The sequence below is a fragment of the Chanos chanos genome, chromosome 2 (assembly GCF_902362185.1).
Source record: "Chanos chanos chromosome 2, fChaCha1.1, whole genome shotgun sequence".
NCBI classification, from domain to species: Eukaryota; Metazoa; Chordata; class Actinopteri; order Gonorynchiformes; family Chanidae; genus Chanos; species Chanos chanos.
This window is the reverse complement of record NC_044496.1, coordinates 17,743,772-17,760,591: the sequence shown is the minus strand read 5'-3', so window position 1 is coordinate 17,760,591 and position 16,820 is coordinate 17,743,772. Positions and strand designations below refer to the sequence as shown.

The 16,820-nt window shown below is 42.6% G+C and overlaps 1 protein-coding gene across 1 annotated transcript in view; it reads right to left on the bottom strand.

Annotated features, from left to right (window-relative positions):
* The window catches only part of vps13c (vacuolar protein sorting 13 homolog C), a 43,470-nt gene that overhangs the window by 12,047 nt on the left and 14,603 nt on the right, over window positions 1-16,820 (bottom strand). Inside the window, exons 19-59 of the mRNA XM_030766857.1 lie at window positions 15,880-15,994; window positions 15,654-15,790; window positions 15,419-15,551; window positions 14,922-15,039; window positions 14,658-14,793; window positions 14,065-14,146; window positions 13,737-13,837; window positions 13,453-13,606; window positions 13,222-13,301; window positions 13,030-13,089; window positions 12,701-12,851; window positions 12,253-12,369; window positions 12,065-12,168; window positions 11,685-11,852; window positions 9,677-9,981; window positions 9,401-9,548; window positions 9,211-9,319; window positions 9,000-9,124; window positions 8,725-8,881; window positions 8,545-8,624; window positions 8,019-8,078; window positions 7,594-7,747; window positions 7,191-7,310; window positions 6,909-7,012; window positions 6,547-6,714; window positions 6,144-6,448; window positions 5,842-5,983; window positions 5,444-5,594; window positions 5,131-5,258; window positions 4,814-4,980; window positions 4,376-4,629; window positions 3,961-4,184; window positions 3,669-3,761; window positions 3,178-3,543; window positions 2,799-2,888; window positions 2,494-2,649; window positions 1,984-2,248; window positions 1,656-1,816; window positions 1,399-1,520; window positions 821-1,118; window positions 278-667 (exon numbers count right to left, since the gene is read on the bottom strand). Coding sequence (XP_030622717.1) covers window positions 278-667; window positions 821-1,118; window positions 1,399-1,520; window positions 1,656-1,816; window positions 1,984-2,248; window positions 2,494-2,649; window positions 2,799-2,888; window positions 3,178-3,543; window positions 3,669-3,761; window positions 3,961-4,184; window positions 4,376-4,629; window positions 4,814-4,980; window positions 5,131-5,258; window positions 5,444-5,594; window positions 5,842-5,983; window positions 6,144-6,448; window positions 6,547-6,714; window positions 6,909-7,012; window positions 7,191-7,310; window positions 7,594-7,747; window positions 8,019-8,078; window positions 8,545-8,624; window positions 8,725-8,881; window positions 9,000-9,124; window positions 9,211-9,319; window positions 9,401-9,548; window positions 9,677-9,981; window positions 11,685-11,852; window positions 12,065-12,168; window positions 12,253-12,369; window positions 12,701-12,851; window positions 13,030-13,089; window positions 13,222-13,301; window positions 13,453-13,606; window positions 13,737-13,837; window positions 14,065-14,146; window positions 14,658-14,793; window positions 14,922-15,039; window positions 15,419-15,551; window positions 15,654-15,790; window positions 15,880-15,994 — 6,498 coding nt within the window. The remainder of the gene's footprint in view (window positions 1-277; window positions 668-820; window positions 1,119-1,398; window positions 1,521-1,655; window positions 1,817-1,983; window positions 2,249-2,493; window positions 2,650-2,798; window positions 2,889-3,177; window positions 3,544-3,668; window positions 3,762-3,960; window positions 4,185-4,375; window positions 4,630-4,813; window positions 4,981-5,130; window positions 5,259-5,443; window positions 5,595-5,841; window positions 5,984-6,143; window positions 6,449-6,546; window positions 6,715-6,908; window positions 7,013-7,190; window positions 7,311-7,593; window positions 7,748-8,018; window positions 8,079-8,544; window positions 8,625-8,724; window positions 8,882-8,999; window positions 9,125-9,210; window positions 9,320-9,400; window positions 9,549-9,676; window positions 9,982-11,684; window positions 11,853-12,064; window positions 12,169-12,252; window positions 12,370-12,700; window positions 12,852-13,029; window positions 13,090-13,221; window positions 13,302-13,452; window positions 13,607-13,736; window positions 13,838-14,064; window positions 14,147-14,657; window positions 14,794-14,921; window positions 15,040-15,418; window positions 15,552-15,653; window positions 15,791-15,879; window positions 15,995-16,820) is intronic.

Below are 16,820 nucleotides of genomic sequence, written 5' to 3'. Positions count from 1 at the left end.
TTTAACATTCACACACTGCTCAAGGTAAAATAATGTGTGCTCATATTAACATTTTAAAACACAGTTTATCTCAAAGTTTAGTTAAACATGATATTGATGGATCCATGTGGGGATGTTCTCTCTGGTCTGTCTCTACTCATCCCCCTATGTTGGAGTTTTGTCTTCATGATGGAATTTACATTACAATTGTTGTCACAATAATCCTTCATTAAAACCAACACAACCTCTGCAGTGCAAGGAAGAGACACACAGATGAAGAAACTTAAATCTCAAATACCTTGTTCTTGCTAAAGATGTTCTTCTTTTTAAACGAGAACAGAACGACGTCTCTGAAGTCAGACGGATGTTTGACGGAAATGTCTTCAGCACGGTACTGCAGGATGCGGGAGGTTTTGTTGATTATCCAGTACGGGCTGAAGACAGAGAGGACCAGCCTGCCTCCCGTACGAGACACATGAATGCTCACGTCAACAGTGAGTTTCTCACTGGTGTCGCTGGTGAAACAGACAGGGAAGAACTCAGGCAGGTCTGCAAGGATCCTCACGTGACTGTTCCAGTTCCGCCCCTGATACTTCACTAGGACCATCTCCATGATCTCACCGCCTATACGAGCATTCAGCACATCTGAGGTGCTGCCCTCTGACACATGGTGGAACTCTGGAGAGCCCTGCAGGAGACACACCAGACACACCAGCTCAGGTTCATTGTGTAAGTAGAACAATGGTACTTTACAGAGAATGCTTTTGGGACTAGAACTAAGGTACAGGATAGAGATGGCATTTTGGTCCTGGTAAAGTGGCATTTAGTTGTCACGAGTTACCTCCAGCAGGTAGCGTATGGAGTATGGCAGAAGGTTCCGGAGGGTGACAACAGGGTACAGGTGGATCACATAAGCAGGGTCCCAGTCCTCCTCGCCGTGGTTGGAGATGTGACGTAGGTCGTCAGGCACAGCCACCGTGTTGACCACGAGGGGCAGGAAGCTGCTGTCAGTGGCTGGACATCGCAGGACCGACTGGATCTCTGAACTCACATGCACCTGCTCCTTCCACGAAATGCATGTGGATGATTCCTGATATTGTCCTTCGAGATGACCCACAGGCAGCAAGAACAACTGACACCTACAAGATAATACACACCGAGACATTGTCATACACTCCGTACTGCCAATAAAATATGTTATCAGTTTGAACCAGATGATGTAATTCAAAGTACTGGTATAGGCAAAAGAACCTCCGATAATAATGGGATAATGAGACACCTGTACATCTCTCTATGACGCCGCATTCTGCCATTATGAATTCACAACAGCCCTTTGACCTCTCATAGTATATGATTCACTACAGACCTCTGGAAAGCTAAAGCGTAATACTCAAACTGATTTCTTCTCTCTCTACTCACCTGTATGAGTCCAGGGCTACATGGGACTCCTTCTCTGGCTCTGCCGTGCCCACATTGACCAGACCACCGAATTCTGAGCAATACTTCAGAATGGCAAAAGGCACCGAAAAGTGATTTTTTATCTAAAACAAATGAGTGGGAAATGAGTGTTTGATTTTTAGTTGAGAGAGGAGCAGTTTAGAGGGAATTTATAGGGTTAAAAGAGGATATCATCTATATGTAAATGAATGGTAACCGAAATGGTTTGACTGTCTGACCTGTAGCGGAGACCGCACTGTGATGACTTTGTTGCCCTCTGTGGCATCAGTTTGCAGCAGCACAGATACAGCCTCTTGCAGCATTGGGCCACGAACGTTATAGAGTCTGCGACCAGGCTTATCCAGAGGGATGTTAGAGATCTCACTGTAACCTGAAGGCACTGCAGACACACAGCACAGAGACATTTCAGTCTACACATTCCAATTATCTATTTAAATAATACAAACAATTATCATAAGCTGATTGCAAAATAATTAATCAGTTACAGTAATAATTAACTAATAGCCCATACAGAGTATTCAACAGCAGTTAAGTGAAAATACTGACCTATGCTGAGGTTGAACAAACAGCTTTCCTGTCTCTGCAGGGCAGAAAGTCTTCCTCGTGTCGATGGTTCAAACACAGAATATTCTAGATCCACGCTCTGATCCACACCCACTTCATGCAGTTTACCACGTGTAGATGAGTCAACCACCCGCAGATTGGCACTATGCTGTACTATGAGGGGTATTCCCAGCGCGTTTCGGATGGTGAATGGAGCTTTCTCCTTCAGAGAGTAGTCAAATGTAGAGGCCGTTCCCTCTGAGAAAGCCTGCCAAGGAGAAAGGGATTTAACCGCACTCAAAATAAATCTCTTAACAGTTATAAAACTCACAACTCAAACAAGTTTTCATCTAAAATATGTCAACTGGCGTTTTGCTGTTACATGCTAATCAAAATATAAAAATTAAACCTGGTACATTCGCATGTAAATCTAAATCACAGACTGTGTTTCATGATGTTCAGACACTCCACTATATATAAACTATGAAACATATTGCTTAAAGCTGTGTGTACCTTGGCGAGGTTGTTGAAGACATTTAGGCCACATTTGGAGACGGTGATGTTCATGGTGTCTTTAGAACAGATGTTGATAGCTGTGCGAGGATCAGGGAGCATGATGAAGTCATCTCCAGGAACAGGGCTCTTCTCCCGAACTGGATTATTCTTCATCTGCACACACAGGTCAAACATTGAGAGACAAGAGTCAGACTGCAGGACCAACATTATGTATACACAGGCAGGAAATCTTGTTGGACCATAATACTTAAACAGACATTGCCTAACGGACCTTGAATGAGAGATTTTTTTTTTTTTTTTACCTCGAACGTGAGGTTCCACCTACGTTTCCCGTTGTCTACTCTCTCCAGGAGTGGCTCCCACACAGCATGTGTCTCATTAAAGTAATTCACCTGAAACACAGCATTCACTCTGAAAATGCATACGCTAATACGAACAAATAAACTTTCTTATTACAATACACACTTTATACTCCTCGGAAATGCATGGGATTTAGCAGCACATATAAATATAATGTTAAAAAAAAGATGTGTGTATATCTGCATATATGCTCATTACGTTACATATGAACATTTCAGTCCTAAACATACACATAACATGTCCTCTTGTCTAATAATATATGGCGTCAGCTATAAGAATGCTACACTGATGTCTAAATGAATGAATCCACTGAGCTCTCACCTCCAGGGTGATGTCAGCAGACATGTTCAGCAGTGATGACCAGTTCCTGGCACTGCAGGACAACGAAGATTCGGCAAGGAGCAACGGAACGGTGCGGTGGCCAAGACCTGACTCCAGTGTCACCTGCACCACCTTCACCTCCACCTTAAAGTTTTCACCCTCCTTACTGCCATCCACCACCCGGAAGTTCTCCGTCACCTCTGTGGCTGACTCAACCCCCAGGAACCAGTAGTTACAGGAGTAGATGTTCATCACCTCCCAGAGTTTGCTCAGGTCTTCTGGCTTCTGCTTTGACTCTTCATCTTTGGGCTTAGGTGTCATGGCCTCTGTGATGGTCTTTACGGTGTTGAGGATGACAGGGGATATCTGAAGTTAGAGAGAAAGAGAAGAGAAGGAGAGAAGGAGTGAGAATTTGTTCCAAAACTCAAGAAATCAAAGCAGTGACTGCCATGTGTCCTTTTAGGGCTCTGATTTGGAGAGAGGACACTCACTTTCACAATGACCTCCTCTACGGTCACTGAGCCAGTCAGAGGGGAGTTGGCCGGCATTTTGGTTTCCAGCAGAACAGAACATGGTCGCAGCACCTGTAGGAACAGAATGTATAATTACTGCTTATTATAGTGCGGTAAAGATCTTAACAACGTAGTCCCCTGGTTTAATAGTCTCCTATTTTAAATAATACAACGTAGAACACATAGTATATCGTCCTACTCTTTCAAAGCTGGTGAAAATGATGTTTTGTCAGAATTCTGATTGTTAAGAGAGCAAGACAGATTTTCATACGGTGGTGACGGCCTTCTGCTCCTTGTTCCTGATGAAGGGGCAGGCGAGCACTTTGAGGTCTCTCATGTTGGTCTTCATGGTCTGACCAGCTTCATCGAGCTCCAAGCTGAAATCACACTGAAATGAGGCCACCAATGCGGGTGCGTTTTCCTTCAGTAGGTTTGCCACAAACACCACCTCTGGGTCCACCACCACCGCCCGTAACTTAATCTTCTCCCCCGAGGCTGAGGATGACAAAACATAAATACAAATTTATCAACAGAAAGTAAAGAACAACATCCTCAAATTAAAAGTCCACGGTTGCTCAAAAAGGGTCAGCGTCTAGACTATTTGACCAAAGTCAGTTCACATGTAACATGAGTGGCTGTTCTTTTGTCAAAAACACTGCTGTAATGATGTTTTCATCTGATCACACCTGCTCGAGATTCGGCATGGCTTTTTGTCTCTGAGATCTGTTTCAGTGGGAGCTGATTGGTCTTGTCAGATTGAGTGGGTGGGGCTTGAGGCAGGGCTTGAATGAACAAATCAGCCACAGCCATGAGGAACTCCACGCTGGCACACAGATAGAGCTTCTGTAGCACAGCGACCACTGATCGTCCGCTCTTGTTCTGGGTGTAGGTCACATCAATCATGGCCTCAGTGCTCTCCTCATCACGTTTCCCCAACATCCTGAGGACCAATCACAGGAGGAATCATTCTCCACAAGAATAGACAACAAATGAACATGTTTCCTATTGTAGTGACATAAATCTGTTCATATGTGGGCAGGTATTTGTATGCATAGGCGTGCGTGTGTGTGTGTGTGTGTGTGTGTGTGCGTGCGTGCATGCGTGTGTATGTAGGTTTCTGTTACCTGGTGGTGACCAATTTTATAGCGCTTCTCCTGTCATGTAAAGTGCAGGTAGTCAGTATGGTGGAGACCTCCAGACTGTCGTTATTTAAAATCTTTCCAGAGGCTTTCATCCTGTGGAGCTTGAATTCTCCCAGGCACAGATTTTCATCATGAAGGCTGGCAGCAGTCTACAGAGAGACAAGGAGGGACAGAGAGAGAAAGTGAAAACATCCGAATTAATGTTACATTTTACCAAAGGAAACAAGTATTAGAGGGCTGTCTGTGTGCAAGAGCTCTCCAGACTGTGCACAGCATGAGACTGTTACAACCACACCCACCTGTGTGAGATCATTACTGTAGAGCACCAAGCTCAGAGACTCCACGTTAAAGCTGAACTTGACAGTCTCCAGTGGCTCCACTTCCTCTGTTGCACCATTCCCTCGCTTTTCCACACTGCTCGTAGACACTACAGAGGGAAGAGAGACAGACAGCAACACACACACACACACACACACACACACACACACACACACAATATTTACTACTTAAAACAGCAGCAGAATAATGTCATGTATGAAATTTATATAAAAGTAGGGTATAAAAGGGCCATGTTCCACTTCTAGCTAACTCTCTTTTTTACATATAACTCACCAGTCTGTGTGTGACTTTTGAAAGATGCGCTGTCCTGTTTGAGGGGATTTTCTGGACTGCTTTGTGGATCAGTCTGGATGCTGCTGGCCTCTCCGATGTTCTCCATGAGAATACTCAGTAGCACTCCGAGGTCAGCCTGACTCAGAGCCACCTAAACCACACAGTTCAATTTTTATCACCATGACTTCTGTGAGCATAATGTCTGTTACCACACAGGTCAAGAGGTCGTTTTTTGCAGACTCTAAGTATATAAGATATTGCTCCATTACAACAAAGCTCAGTGACTTGGCTACTCTCATTCTCAGCCCATACAAAAGAGCTTAATGCTAATTACGTTCTGTGGATTGCGCTGGTCTGGGAAAGAGATTTATTAATGTGTCTGGAAACTGGACACTAACCTTCATGGGCTTCAGGTCCCCCTCTATCTCCACCGAAGCCATTTTCTGATACCAAGAAGCAGCAAGATTGCGTTTGATGGACAGGACAAAATTGACAGTCTCCAACAGCTCTGTGCTTGGCTGATCTTTTCCCACATGGATTCTGTAAAAGATTAAACAGGGAACAACCAAAGTGAGGCTTTCCTGAAATAGGGGGAAAAAATGTTGGCTATGAATGCGATTCATAGTGAATCATCAAGTGCAATTCAGAGGCTGTGCACAAGGAAAGTTATAGCAGTTTGAACAACACAGAGAAACAGTACCTGGACAGCTTGAGTTGAGAGAGATCCACATCCATGTTGTCTATGATGACAGGTAGTGGGCGATCTTTCACAGGAAGCAGGGAGAAGTTGTTGCTAACGGTGATAAGTCCAAGATCAACCTCCAGGGCACTGTGGGATGTAGAGGACTGAGGGATAATGATGAGTGGAGCCTTCAGTTTGATGTCCATGGAGAGTCTGAAACTTTTTTGGGCAAAGTCCCTCACGCTGGAGGCTGCCTTCTCAGCTGCCTGTGCTGTGGCTGCACTCAGAGCCTCCTTTGCTGTTTGGAAGTTGTTACTGAAATTCTGGTTAGGGCACAGACACAGAGGTTAATGTGTGTATATATGAGTGAGTGTGTGTGTGTGTGTGTGTGTGTGTGTGTGTGTGTGTGTTTGACACTCACCAGCAGCGACATGACAAACTTATGAAGGTAGACCACTTGGATGCAGCCTACATTAAGTTTGACCTTGCCATCCACCTTTGAGGTATCTGTGTATCCCGCTCCCTCTGTGGCTTTGGGTGTTAAGCTCATGTTAAAACTGAACACTTCATCTCCCACAATTGAGATGGCCTAAAGACAGACACACACATGTGTAAACATACACAAATGCATGGACACACACACACACACACACACAATCACATAGTGCGCGAGTGTGCACACACACGCACGCACACACACGCGCACACACACACACAATCAAAACAGTAAACCTATAATCTGTATATGCAATGCATTCATGAATGCTGGCAGGCCTAAATTACCTTCTTGTGGATGGTTTTGTCATCGACATTAATGACAATGAAGTCCCTTAGACTGGCAGACATATGTGTTTGGGTCCCTTGTACCAAGAGAGAGCCACGGAGTCCTGAAGGAAAGAGAAAAAGTGTGAATTAAGTTGACATTTCAGCAATGTCATTATATTGCAATATCAAAAATATCCATCTATCTGATATCTAATGGACGTGAGACAAAGAAAGAATATCTGTGTTTGCCCAGCACTGTTAGGAGGGTGAGGGAGAGAGGATGATCTTAACAGCTCTTACCCTGGATCTTAGTGTCAGCGATGTTACAGCTCTGGTCACACAGCAGCACATTAAAGGCACCCAGCTGCATGACAATCTTCATATCAATGACATCACTGTCAGATGGCGAACTCAAGGCAGCTGGAACACATACAGCCACAATGCTCTGAGTGTGCCGGGGAGGCACAGTGTTTGTGTGACATTCTTTGTGTGAGTATTTATTGTGCATCTCATCGAAATTATGCTTGTTCAATAATAATAGGGATTGGCTGGGTCGATTTTGTCTCATTTGTTTGTGGATGTATTTGGTTTTAATGAGATAGTTCCTAATTCCTTAGTGCTCTAATTGTTTTTCACCGGGAAGAATGTGTGGTTGTGTGTGTTTGTGTGCGTGAACGCATGTGCAGTGTGTATGCATGTTTACATGATTTAGCTGAGGTAGTTTTCATTTCCTCTGTCTTTTTGGTCTCTTTGTCTGGCGAGGGCAGGCTACTGGATGAGAAAGCAGCAGAGAGGAAGTTCATAGCAGAGAGTAGAGCTTCAGTGTGCAGCATCAGGTCTAGGGAGGAGAACATCACCTACACAGGCCCAAACACACGCACACAAAATAGAAAGAAAAGAATACCATATACAACTGACAAATACATTAAAAGAAAAAGAGAAAGGGTAAAGAGATAAAGAGAGAGAAACAGGGGGCATACAGAGGAGAGACTGACTCACAGTAATGCAGGACACACAGAAAGACAAAGAGAGTAAAGACATCATAGAGACTCTTCAGATTCTAATAAACTTGGTCTTCATTGTAATCCTAATAAGTAATGCCTAAAATAATACCATCAATTAACTTACACTGATCATCTGCTCAGTATTCTTGTAGCTAGTAGAGAAGCTGGGCCCATTCCTGTCAGCCTGTGGGGACAAATGACATGGGTCCAGTTTAAGATAATACAGAAAAGGAACTAGTACAATAACCAAAATGTTATATATTACACATATCTTCAACATTCACACTCCCTTAGGTAATGTGCAAAATTAATAACTGACACTCTCACATTTGTACAGCATCAAACAATAGCCATGGCAGGCTGTAACTGGATGGTCAAGAGGACTGTCTATTTCAAACAGCTTATATGTGAGAACTATATATGCAACCGGCGTCCTAATTGCATATAGTATCATTTAAATTACAGTTCATCAGTCTGTAGCTAGAGCTAAAAGATGAGTTGCTAGATGATAGAGGGGCATAAAGAAATATGTTGAGAGGAAAAGAGGGAAAGATAACAAAGAGAAGAGAGAAGAGAAGAGAAGAGAAGAGAAGAGAAGAGAAGAGAAGAGAAGAGAAGAGAAGAGAAGAGAAGAGAAGAGAAGAGTGTACCTTAAGGTATTGCACTTTTAAAAGTTCTGCCCCTGACTCTGCCGAGGAGCTGATGATACTGAGCGGTTCTCTGTTTGAATCTACAAAAGAAAAAAAAAACTGCCATAAATTCACTGGAAAAAGGATAAACAGTATTTAAATGATAACCTTAAATATTCTCTAGCATACAGGATCACACACCCAAGAACTCGAGACATTTCATCGAGATGGTTTTGATGTATGTAGTGGCCACCATGTCATATTTGCGCACTTTGGTATTTATTCCAAGCTGAGCCAATTGCAAGACCAAAAATGGGCACTCTTTCCCATCCTTGTGTTTTTTCAGTTGTAGCATGACCTACAGGAAGTCAAAACCACAGGCACCAGGACAGTTAACAAACTTATGCAAAATAGTATTCAACAGTACTGCTATACAGTAAACACAATTGAATGTCAAGATACTTTAATCTGCATACCTCCTTTATTTCAAAATTGAGCAGAACATTAGCAGTGTTCTCACTGAACTCTCCATTAGTAATTGCTGGTTGACTTCCTGTCTCCAGGGATGGTGTTTCAAGTTCTTCACTCAGCTCTCCTTTGTCTGTGATATAAAAAGGAAGGAAGACTCCTGTCATGCTGTGAATGTGCAAATGCTGATAATGATGATGACAATGAGTTAGCAATTACTTTCAGATGCTTGTTTCTTCACATCAGATGTGGATGTTCTGGTGTCTTCTCCAATGTTCTCTACTAGAATCTTCATCAGAACAGCAAAGTCCTCCTGACCAAGAGCCATCTACCACACCCAGACATTTGATTAGATGTGTTTTCTTCAATGTAAGTCTGATACATTTTGCATAGCAAGTAAGATACCTACATTCATGGACTTGAGACAACCTTTGACTTCCACGCCAGGAATCTTATTAAACCATGAAGCAGCCAGGTTACGTGCAACCAACAGCTCCAGATTGATGGGCTGCAGAATTTCAATATCTTGCTGAGAAACATCATGCTTCAAATTTGTCCTGAGGGAACAAGATGGAGAGAGAGGGAGACAGAGAGAAAGAGAGAGACTTGAAGCCTTTGAAATGGGATTCTTTTAGAAAGATAGTAAAATCCAAAAGCCAGTTTCCTTTAGACACTACTAGGCTACCTGGACAGTTTGAGCTGCGTGAGTTTAATTTCCATGGTCTCAAGCACAACGGGCAGTGGTTGGCCCTCCACAGGAAGCAGGGAGAAGCTGTTACCCACAGTAATTAGACCCAAATCCACTACAAAGGCATTATGGGATGTAGAGGACTGAGGGATGATGATGAGTGGAGCCTTCAGTCTGATGTCCATGGAGAGTCTGAAACTTTTTTGGGCAAAGTCCCTCACACTGGAGGCTGCCTTCTCAGCTGCCTGTGCTGTGGCTGCACTCAGAGCCTCCTTTGCTGTTTGGAAGTTGTCTACGAATGTCTACAGGAAACAGAGGCGTGTTAGTGAGAGACCAGTATAGAGACTGCTGGTGAGTCATGACTTTGGGCAGTGCTGTATGAGGACCTATGAGCAGTGTGTGGTGACAGAATCAATGTGTGAGAATCTTCTGTAGGGTTAGGGGAAGATACCCATGCAAAATGTCCTCACCATTCAAAAGCCAAATTTGCAACAGAGTTGCAATCAGGTTGCAAATTTGTGAGTGTTGAAATTCTTTTTTCTTAGTGAGAGGAGAGCAAAAAGCAGAAGTGTAGAAAAGGTTGCTTTATCATGGAAGTTGTGGTGCAATTTAGTTAAGCATGTAAAGAGAGGTGTTTACAAAAGATGCATGAAAAGCATTCATTTCATGCCAACATTCCAAGATTCAAAGTCTCCAGTGTATCCAATTTACCTCATAGGCAAACATACACACATGCATTCAAGACCACTCAATAACAATTAACTGCACAACACTAAACCTGCATTTACAATTATCGTTCAATCAAGGCAACCCACTTAACAAATTCTGCATATTCAACAAAATGCCTTTTTCTACAGAACCATCAACACCAGTGCAGTGAGAGCACTTTAAAGCCCTAGAGAAAATGCATCATGACTTACTGACAAATGCATATAAAACTAGTCCCAAAATCATATCTGTTTTACCTCCGAATATGATATGACATAACCAGGAGAGGCCATGGTGTGTATGGCAAAAACTGGCCAACAGCAACAGAAGTGCATTAGTTTGCACTGAAAGCCTCTTCTGAGCTAAACCCTGAAGGCTGGAAACAAGGCTGCGAAACTCCAGCACTTATTTTAAAGGTTTCAAAGAGATAAAGTGCAAGTCATTTCCAAAATACTAGGTCATTGTTATCTTCAGTTAATAAGCACACGGTTAAACCCTCAGTAGGTTTTTTGTTATTGATGTAAACTCAAAAAGCAGTTAGGATGACTTTGGCGTCTGCGAGTGTCTTTCCCTGAAGACAAGGGATTTTAACTGAGGTAGTTCAACTCAAATCCCACATAAGCACTCATTCTTACTGTAGCTGAGCAGTTAAAATCAGTGCAACACAGCAGATCAATGTTAAAGGCTGCTTTGCCGATACGACAAGTGAGAGCCCGTTAGAGACAGGCGTGTTGAGTTCGGGAGTGAAAAGAGTGACTTAAAGACTGATTTACAATAAAATACACATTGTAAGAATACAGTTTCACAACATTAAGGTGGCATTATATGCTACTTCAAATAAAGAGTAAACTGCTTTGCATAAAACCTGTTTTATTTTCAGTAAACGATTGTTAGGCAAACTGAGTAAAGCTGGGTCTGTGACAGTGAATATGTTGGGGAGTGAAGCTGCAAAGCAAAAGGGTTTTAATGCTGCATGCCATGGCCTGTACCTCATCAGCAGAGGGGTACTGATAGCTAAAAGAGTCCTGAAAAGAAGAAGAAATATTCAGACGACACAAGTAAGAAAATAAAAGAGAGAAGGAGGGGTAGAGAACAGCAGAAAAACAGCAGAAAGGCATTGCAGATTGTCAGACGTATACAAAATATCTCTCTTCTTTCTGTGTGTGTGTGTGTGTGTTTGTGTGTGTGTGTGTGTGCGCGCGTGTGTATATTTGTGAGGAATCAGTGTGCTGGTCTCAAGTGTATGTGCATATTATATTGCCTATAAGCATATATATGCATGGCCTTTGGCACTCACCAACAGTGACATGAGGAACTTGTGAAGGTAGACGATCTGGATACACCCTAGTCTCAGTGTCACCTTCCCATCCACTTTTGAGGTGTCTGAATAACCCTCCCCTTCTGTGGCCCCAGGATAAAGATTCATCTTAAAGCTGAACACCTCCTCCCCGACTATTGACACCGCCTAGAGGGATTACACGCAGACATACAGACCATTTACACAAAATTACCCGACAGCCATTCAGCACGCCCAGCACTGTCTAACCAACTCATACCGGAGGTCATTCAGTTATTTCCATTTTGATAAACGAATAAAGCAGCAAGGCTGATAGATTCTGTTAAAACAGAGCCAAACAAAAACAGTGCACAATAAGGACAAACCACAAAGAGTTTCACCTTTCTGTGGATAGTTCTGGGATCGACATCAATGACTACAATGTCTCTGAGCCTGGCAAACAGCTCTGTCTCTTTGGGCCGGACCACCACAGATGCGTCGATTCCTGTGAAACAGGAGGCAGGACTGTAAAACAGGTTCTGGAGAGCATGAATGAAGACAGGGCTAAACTCATACATTTAAACTGTACCTTGAACCTTTATGTCAGCGATGCTGCTCCTGTCATCACAGACTGTGACTCTGAACGCTTCCAGCATAGCAAACAGCTTAAAGTTCACCACACTGGGCTCTCTGGAACCAGTAGAGACTGAGAGGGAAGTTGTCATGGTTACTATCACATCCAATCAGGACTTTCAGCAGAGAACCTATGACATTCACTAGTCGTTAACATGCACAAGCAAACTTTTGTGTTTGCATGTCAAGAGCAATGCAAAAAGAGCCGTGTGGAAGCTATGCTAATTACCCAGGAAAAACCCTACAAAACAAGAGACAAGAAAACAACATTCATGAGCAAATTTTCATCATTTTGCAATTAGAATTGAAATTACAATTAAATGTCCATTGTTTGGGGAGGATTTTACTGAATCCAAATGGAGACAGTAAAGCTCTCTCTAACACGGTTATGCAGCAGCGTTTACCTGTCTTTCCTGTCCGAGCCTTCTCGGCCTGTTTCTTCGTCTCTTTGTCACGGCCAGTGGTCAGTTCCTGAGGTACGGCTGAGTTCAGGTAGTTAATTGTAGACAGCAATGCTTTAGTATGCAACAGGAAATCCAGGGAGGAAAATTCAACCTGAAAACAAAAACAATCACATCCGTTATGTCCTTGTGATGGATATGGATAATACTGTTCCAAATTTGTGTTGACACAGGTATTGTAAAAAAAAAAAAAAGTTAGGAAATTAATGAGTCACATTGTTGCATTGTTAAGGGCATCCATGACCTGTTACCATGGCAATGCTTCTGCCTACCTTCAGTGTCTGCTCTGTGTTGTCAAACAGAGTCTGGAAGCTTGGGCCAGCAACATCAGCCTGCAGGATACAGCACACGGATCAGTCACAACACAGAGACACACAGCCACACACAAACACGCACACATATATATAACCACACAAACATACACATATCACTGTTAGCAATAGACGCTAAAGTCTTGCACTTACTTTGATGTATTCAACTTTCAGGAGATCAGATCCATGTTTTTCTGATGAGCTAATGAGGTGCAGAGGCTGGCCTTGGGCTCCTCAAACACACAGACACTTCACAGTCAAACCAATTCTGAAATCTCTCTCACACTATTAGACAACATGTTAAGCTGAGGGAGCTATATATGTTTGGATATGCTTGGTGTTATTACTCCCCTAGCCTAAAACTTTGCTGCGGGTAGACAGTACCTCTGATCTCACAGTAGTCCAGGTTGACCTTGCGTAGGTAGGATGTGATGGAAAGGTCGTATGTTCTCATCTTGCCCTCTGCCCCCAACTGAGACACACTGAGAGCCAGCACAGTGTCCTCCTGAGCCACCTCCCTCGTCAGCTCCAACAGCACCTACATACACCCACATACATACATATGTTTCCAGAGAACGTATGAACATTTTTTCCTCCGTGTGGACTTGTGACACAAAGTAGCAAGAGGTAGGTAGATAGTGAAGGTGTTTGCAGATAGAGCAACTTACAGCTTTAACTTCAAACTTAAAGTGTACTTCAGTCAGCTCTTCTAAAGCTGACTTCTGACCATCATCATCCAAAGATCTCTCACTTGTGTCCTCGTCAGATTCTGTGAAAAGAGTGTCCTGATCGTCATAAAAACACATAAACAAGCTATTATAAAGGCTATGATTTAGTACAGGGTGCGACCTGACTCGGCTTAACCGACTACACAGAGAGGTACCGAGGTATAGACAATAAAAGTCAAGCACTGGAACACAGAACTACTTCACAGGAGGGGGAGAAAAAACACAGTAGAGTGGAGTCTCTGAGAAAAGTCTAAATGACGTCTCTGACCTGTCTCCATGACATCCAGCAGAGCTGATGCGTCTAAGCTCAACACCCTTGGCCTGGTGTCAGATAAAGACTTAGCTGGCACCTGATAACAGACAAAGAGGATTAAAATGCCACAGAGAAAAGACAAAGGAAAGAGACAAAACACATCACCTGTTGTCTTAATATGTTCTCACACATTATGAATCAGAACAAGTGAAATAATTCACCTAAAACAAAGTGTAAAACTATCTGACAGGTGCTCCCAATTTGTACTTCAAAAATGTCCTTGATGTGACTGCTGCAACGGACTCAGAGGTTTGACTAATGTGATGCGGCACAGACCTAGTTTATGTAACGGACAGTAATGTTAATTGATCATAATGCGTCAGCTGAATTGTGTAATCTGCAGAGACGTGTAGAACATTAGAGCTATGCTCCAAGCTGGAGACTTGGTGACTGAAGCACAGAGATCTCTCTGTCAACCTTCAGCTTTGTCTTGCTCTACTTGAGACTCCAATTAGTCATATTGGAACTAAGCTTGCATAAGTGTGCAGATAATTGGAAATAACTACATTTCAGTGTTGGGATTGTGAGTGGAGGTGCTGGTCTCTGACCTTCTCAGCGGGAGTAGCAGGTGGTGTGGAGGACATACGGGGGAGTGGGATGCTGTTAGCCAAGTCCAGTACCCCATGGATCTTCTGATCCGAGATCTTCACGTGGAGTAACGGAAGCTCTCCTGACACTTTGAACCTGATAAACAATGGAGCATGTTTGTGTGTGTGTGTTCGAGAGCAAAGGGAGCATGAGTGAGTGAGAGAGAGAGAGAGAGAGAGAGAGACAGAGACAGAGAGAAACAGACAGAGAGTATAAGTGCTGACCTGGGCATGCGAGCATCTTTGTCCACCATACACTTGGCCAGCTGCAGATTTACGTCCATTGGGCGGAGAATGTGCTGGATGGAGGAGTCCTGCAAACGGGCATTTTCCCATGTCTCACCTGAGAATGAGCACACACACACACTGATGAATACACACTGTCATTTTCAAGGGATTCATTCCAGCTCTTGATCTTACCATTGTATTATGATACGCTATCATGTATTTAAAATATCAGTGAAGCTTGCATTAGAATAATTTCTTTCTAAAAACTGTACTTGCAGGAAACTACACATCAGTTATTTAACTGATTATCTGCATGCTCCTTCTGTGCCACTTTACATAGGAGCACCTCATTAACAAATACATGTAAATATAAATGCACGACAGACCAGTGTCATGAGTTGTGCTGAGGCTGAAGGAGACACTGAGGTTGTAGGCTTCCCTAAAGCCGTGTGATATACTCAGGTAGTAGTTATCCTGAATGCAATTTGTTTTACCTGATTTGCTGTAGAGCACTTGGACTCTGTGCAGCTCCAGTGAATATCTCTCATATGCTCTGTCCATGATCTCTTCCAGAGAGGAAAAGCTGGCCGACACTGGCTGATGGCTGCCCTGATCCACACTATTCAACTGTAACATACACACACAGCATTAGAAATATCACACACCTGTCCTCTATCTGATGACAGTACAAACACTATGTATTTCCCAAAACAGCTTTAGCCTCCTCACCTGTAAACTACCAAAGTCAATTATCATCAGATCAGATTTCTTGTCATAGAAACCTGATTTGGGCAGCAGCAGGTAGGACGGCCTCAGATGGATTTGGAGATCCAGAACCTTACGCGTTTCAATAATGTGAGACAAACCTTTGGGAAAAAGTAAAACTGTGAGGATGATGCAGACAGCTAAGTGATATTCCTGTTTGAGTAGTCTGAGCGTGGGCACAGATATTTACCAGTGGCTGTCTTCTCTTTGATCTCCTCCAGTTTGCTGAGAGTGGCTGAGGTGATGACCTCTAAATCAACTCCTTTACCAGTCTTAAAGAATTCCACCATGCTGTTTACAGTTAACTACAAACAAACAAACAAACTCAGTGAGAACAAATAAATAAGAATAAATTAATCAGTTTACTTTATTAACAACGAAACTTACTCAGAGTGTCTAACAAACCTAAAAACTGATACCATCTATGCAGATTTGCAAATTTTGGTGATAATAGTATCTTCTTGGTAATCGTAAGGAAAACAGTTTATCACCTCAGTATGTCACACTAAGGCATTTCATTTGCGCAAAATATGTTTTACAAACATGAAGAAAACATGGAGAGATTATTCAGTTATTGAGCTGGAGTGAATTGAATCGCTAAGGAACCTAATTCAGAGTACCTGTCAGAATTTATTATGAAAGAAAAGAATTATTTGGAAATAAGTTTTAAAATGAGCAAAGACCAAAGCAAGGGAAAATAAACTTAACTGACTGACAATTATGGTAGTTCGCTAAGTGACTAATGTCCAGTTTCTATTGGCTTTTTGCTGAGTGATAGTTTGTATTGGCTTTTCATTATTACCCAACCACAAACATGGTGGTCGTGGTTTGCAGGGTGTAATGCAATGTTCTCTCTCTGTAACCACAAAGTGATCTAGTTTACTTTTGCTTTTAACAACAAGTAACTATGAAGCAATTATGTAAGAATACATTAGGTGTATTTCTATCACGTGGATTTGAAATGTGTATTTGAAATGCAATTTTGTCTCGGAAAAATCTCAGCATTATAGCATGATAGAAGTTCCATTTTTGTATTCTCAATGCTTCCCCACCCTCCTCAAAGTATAAGACTAGTAATGAGATTCCTCCATTTAGTTTCATCTTTCATTCTTAAAGCAGAGCAGTTTTTTG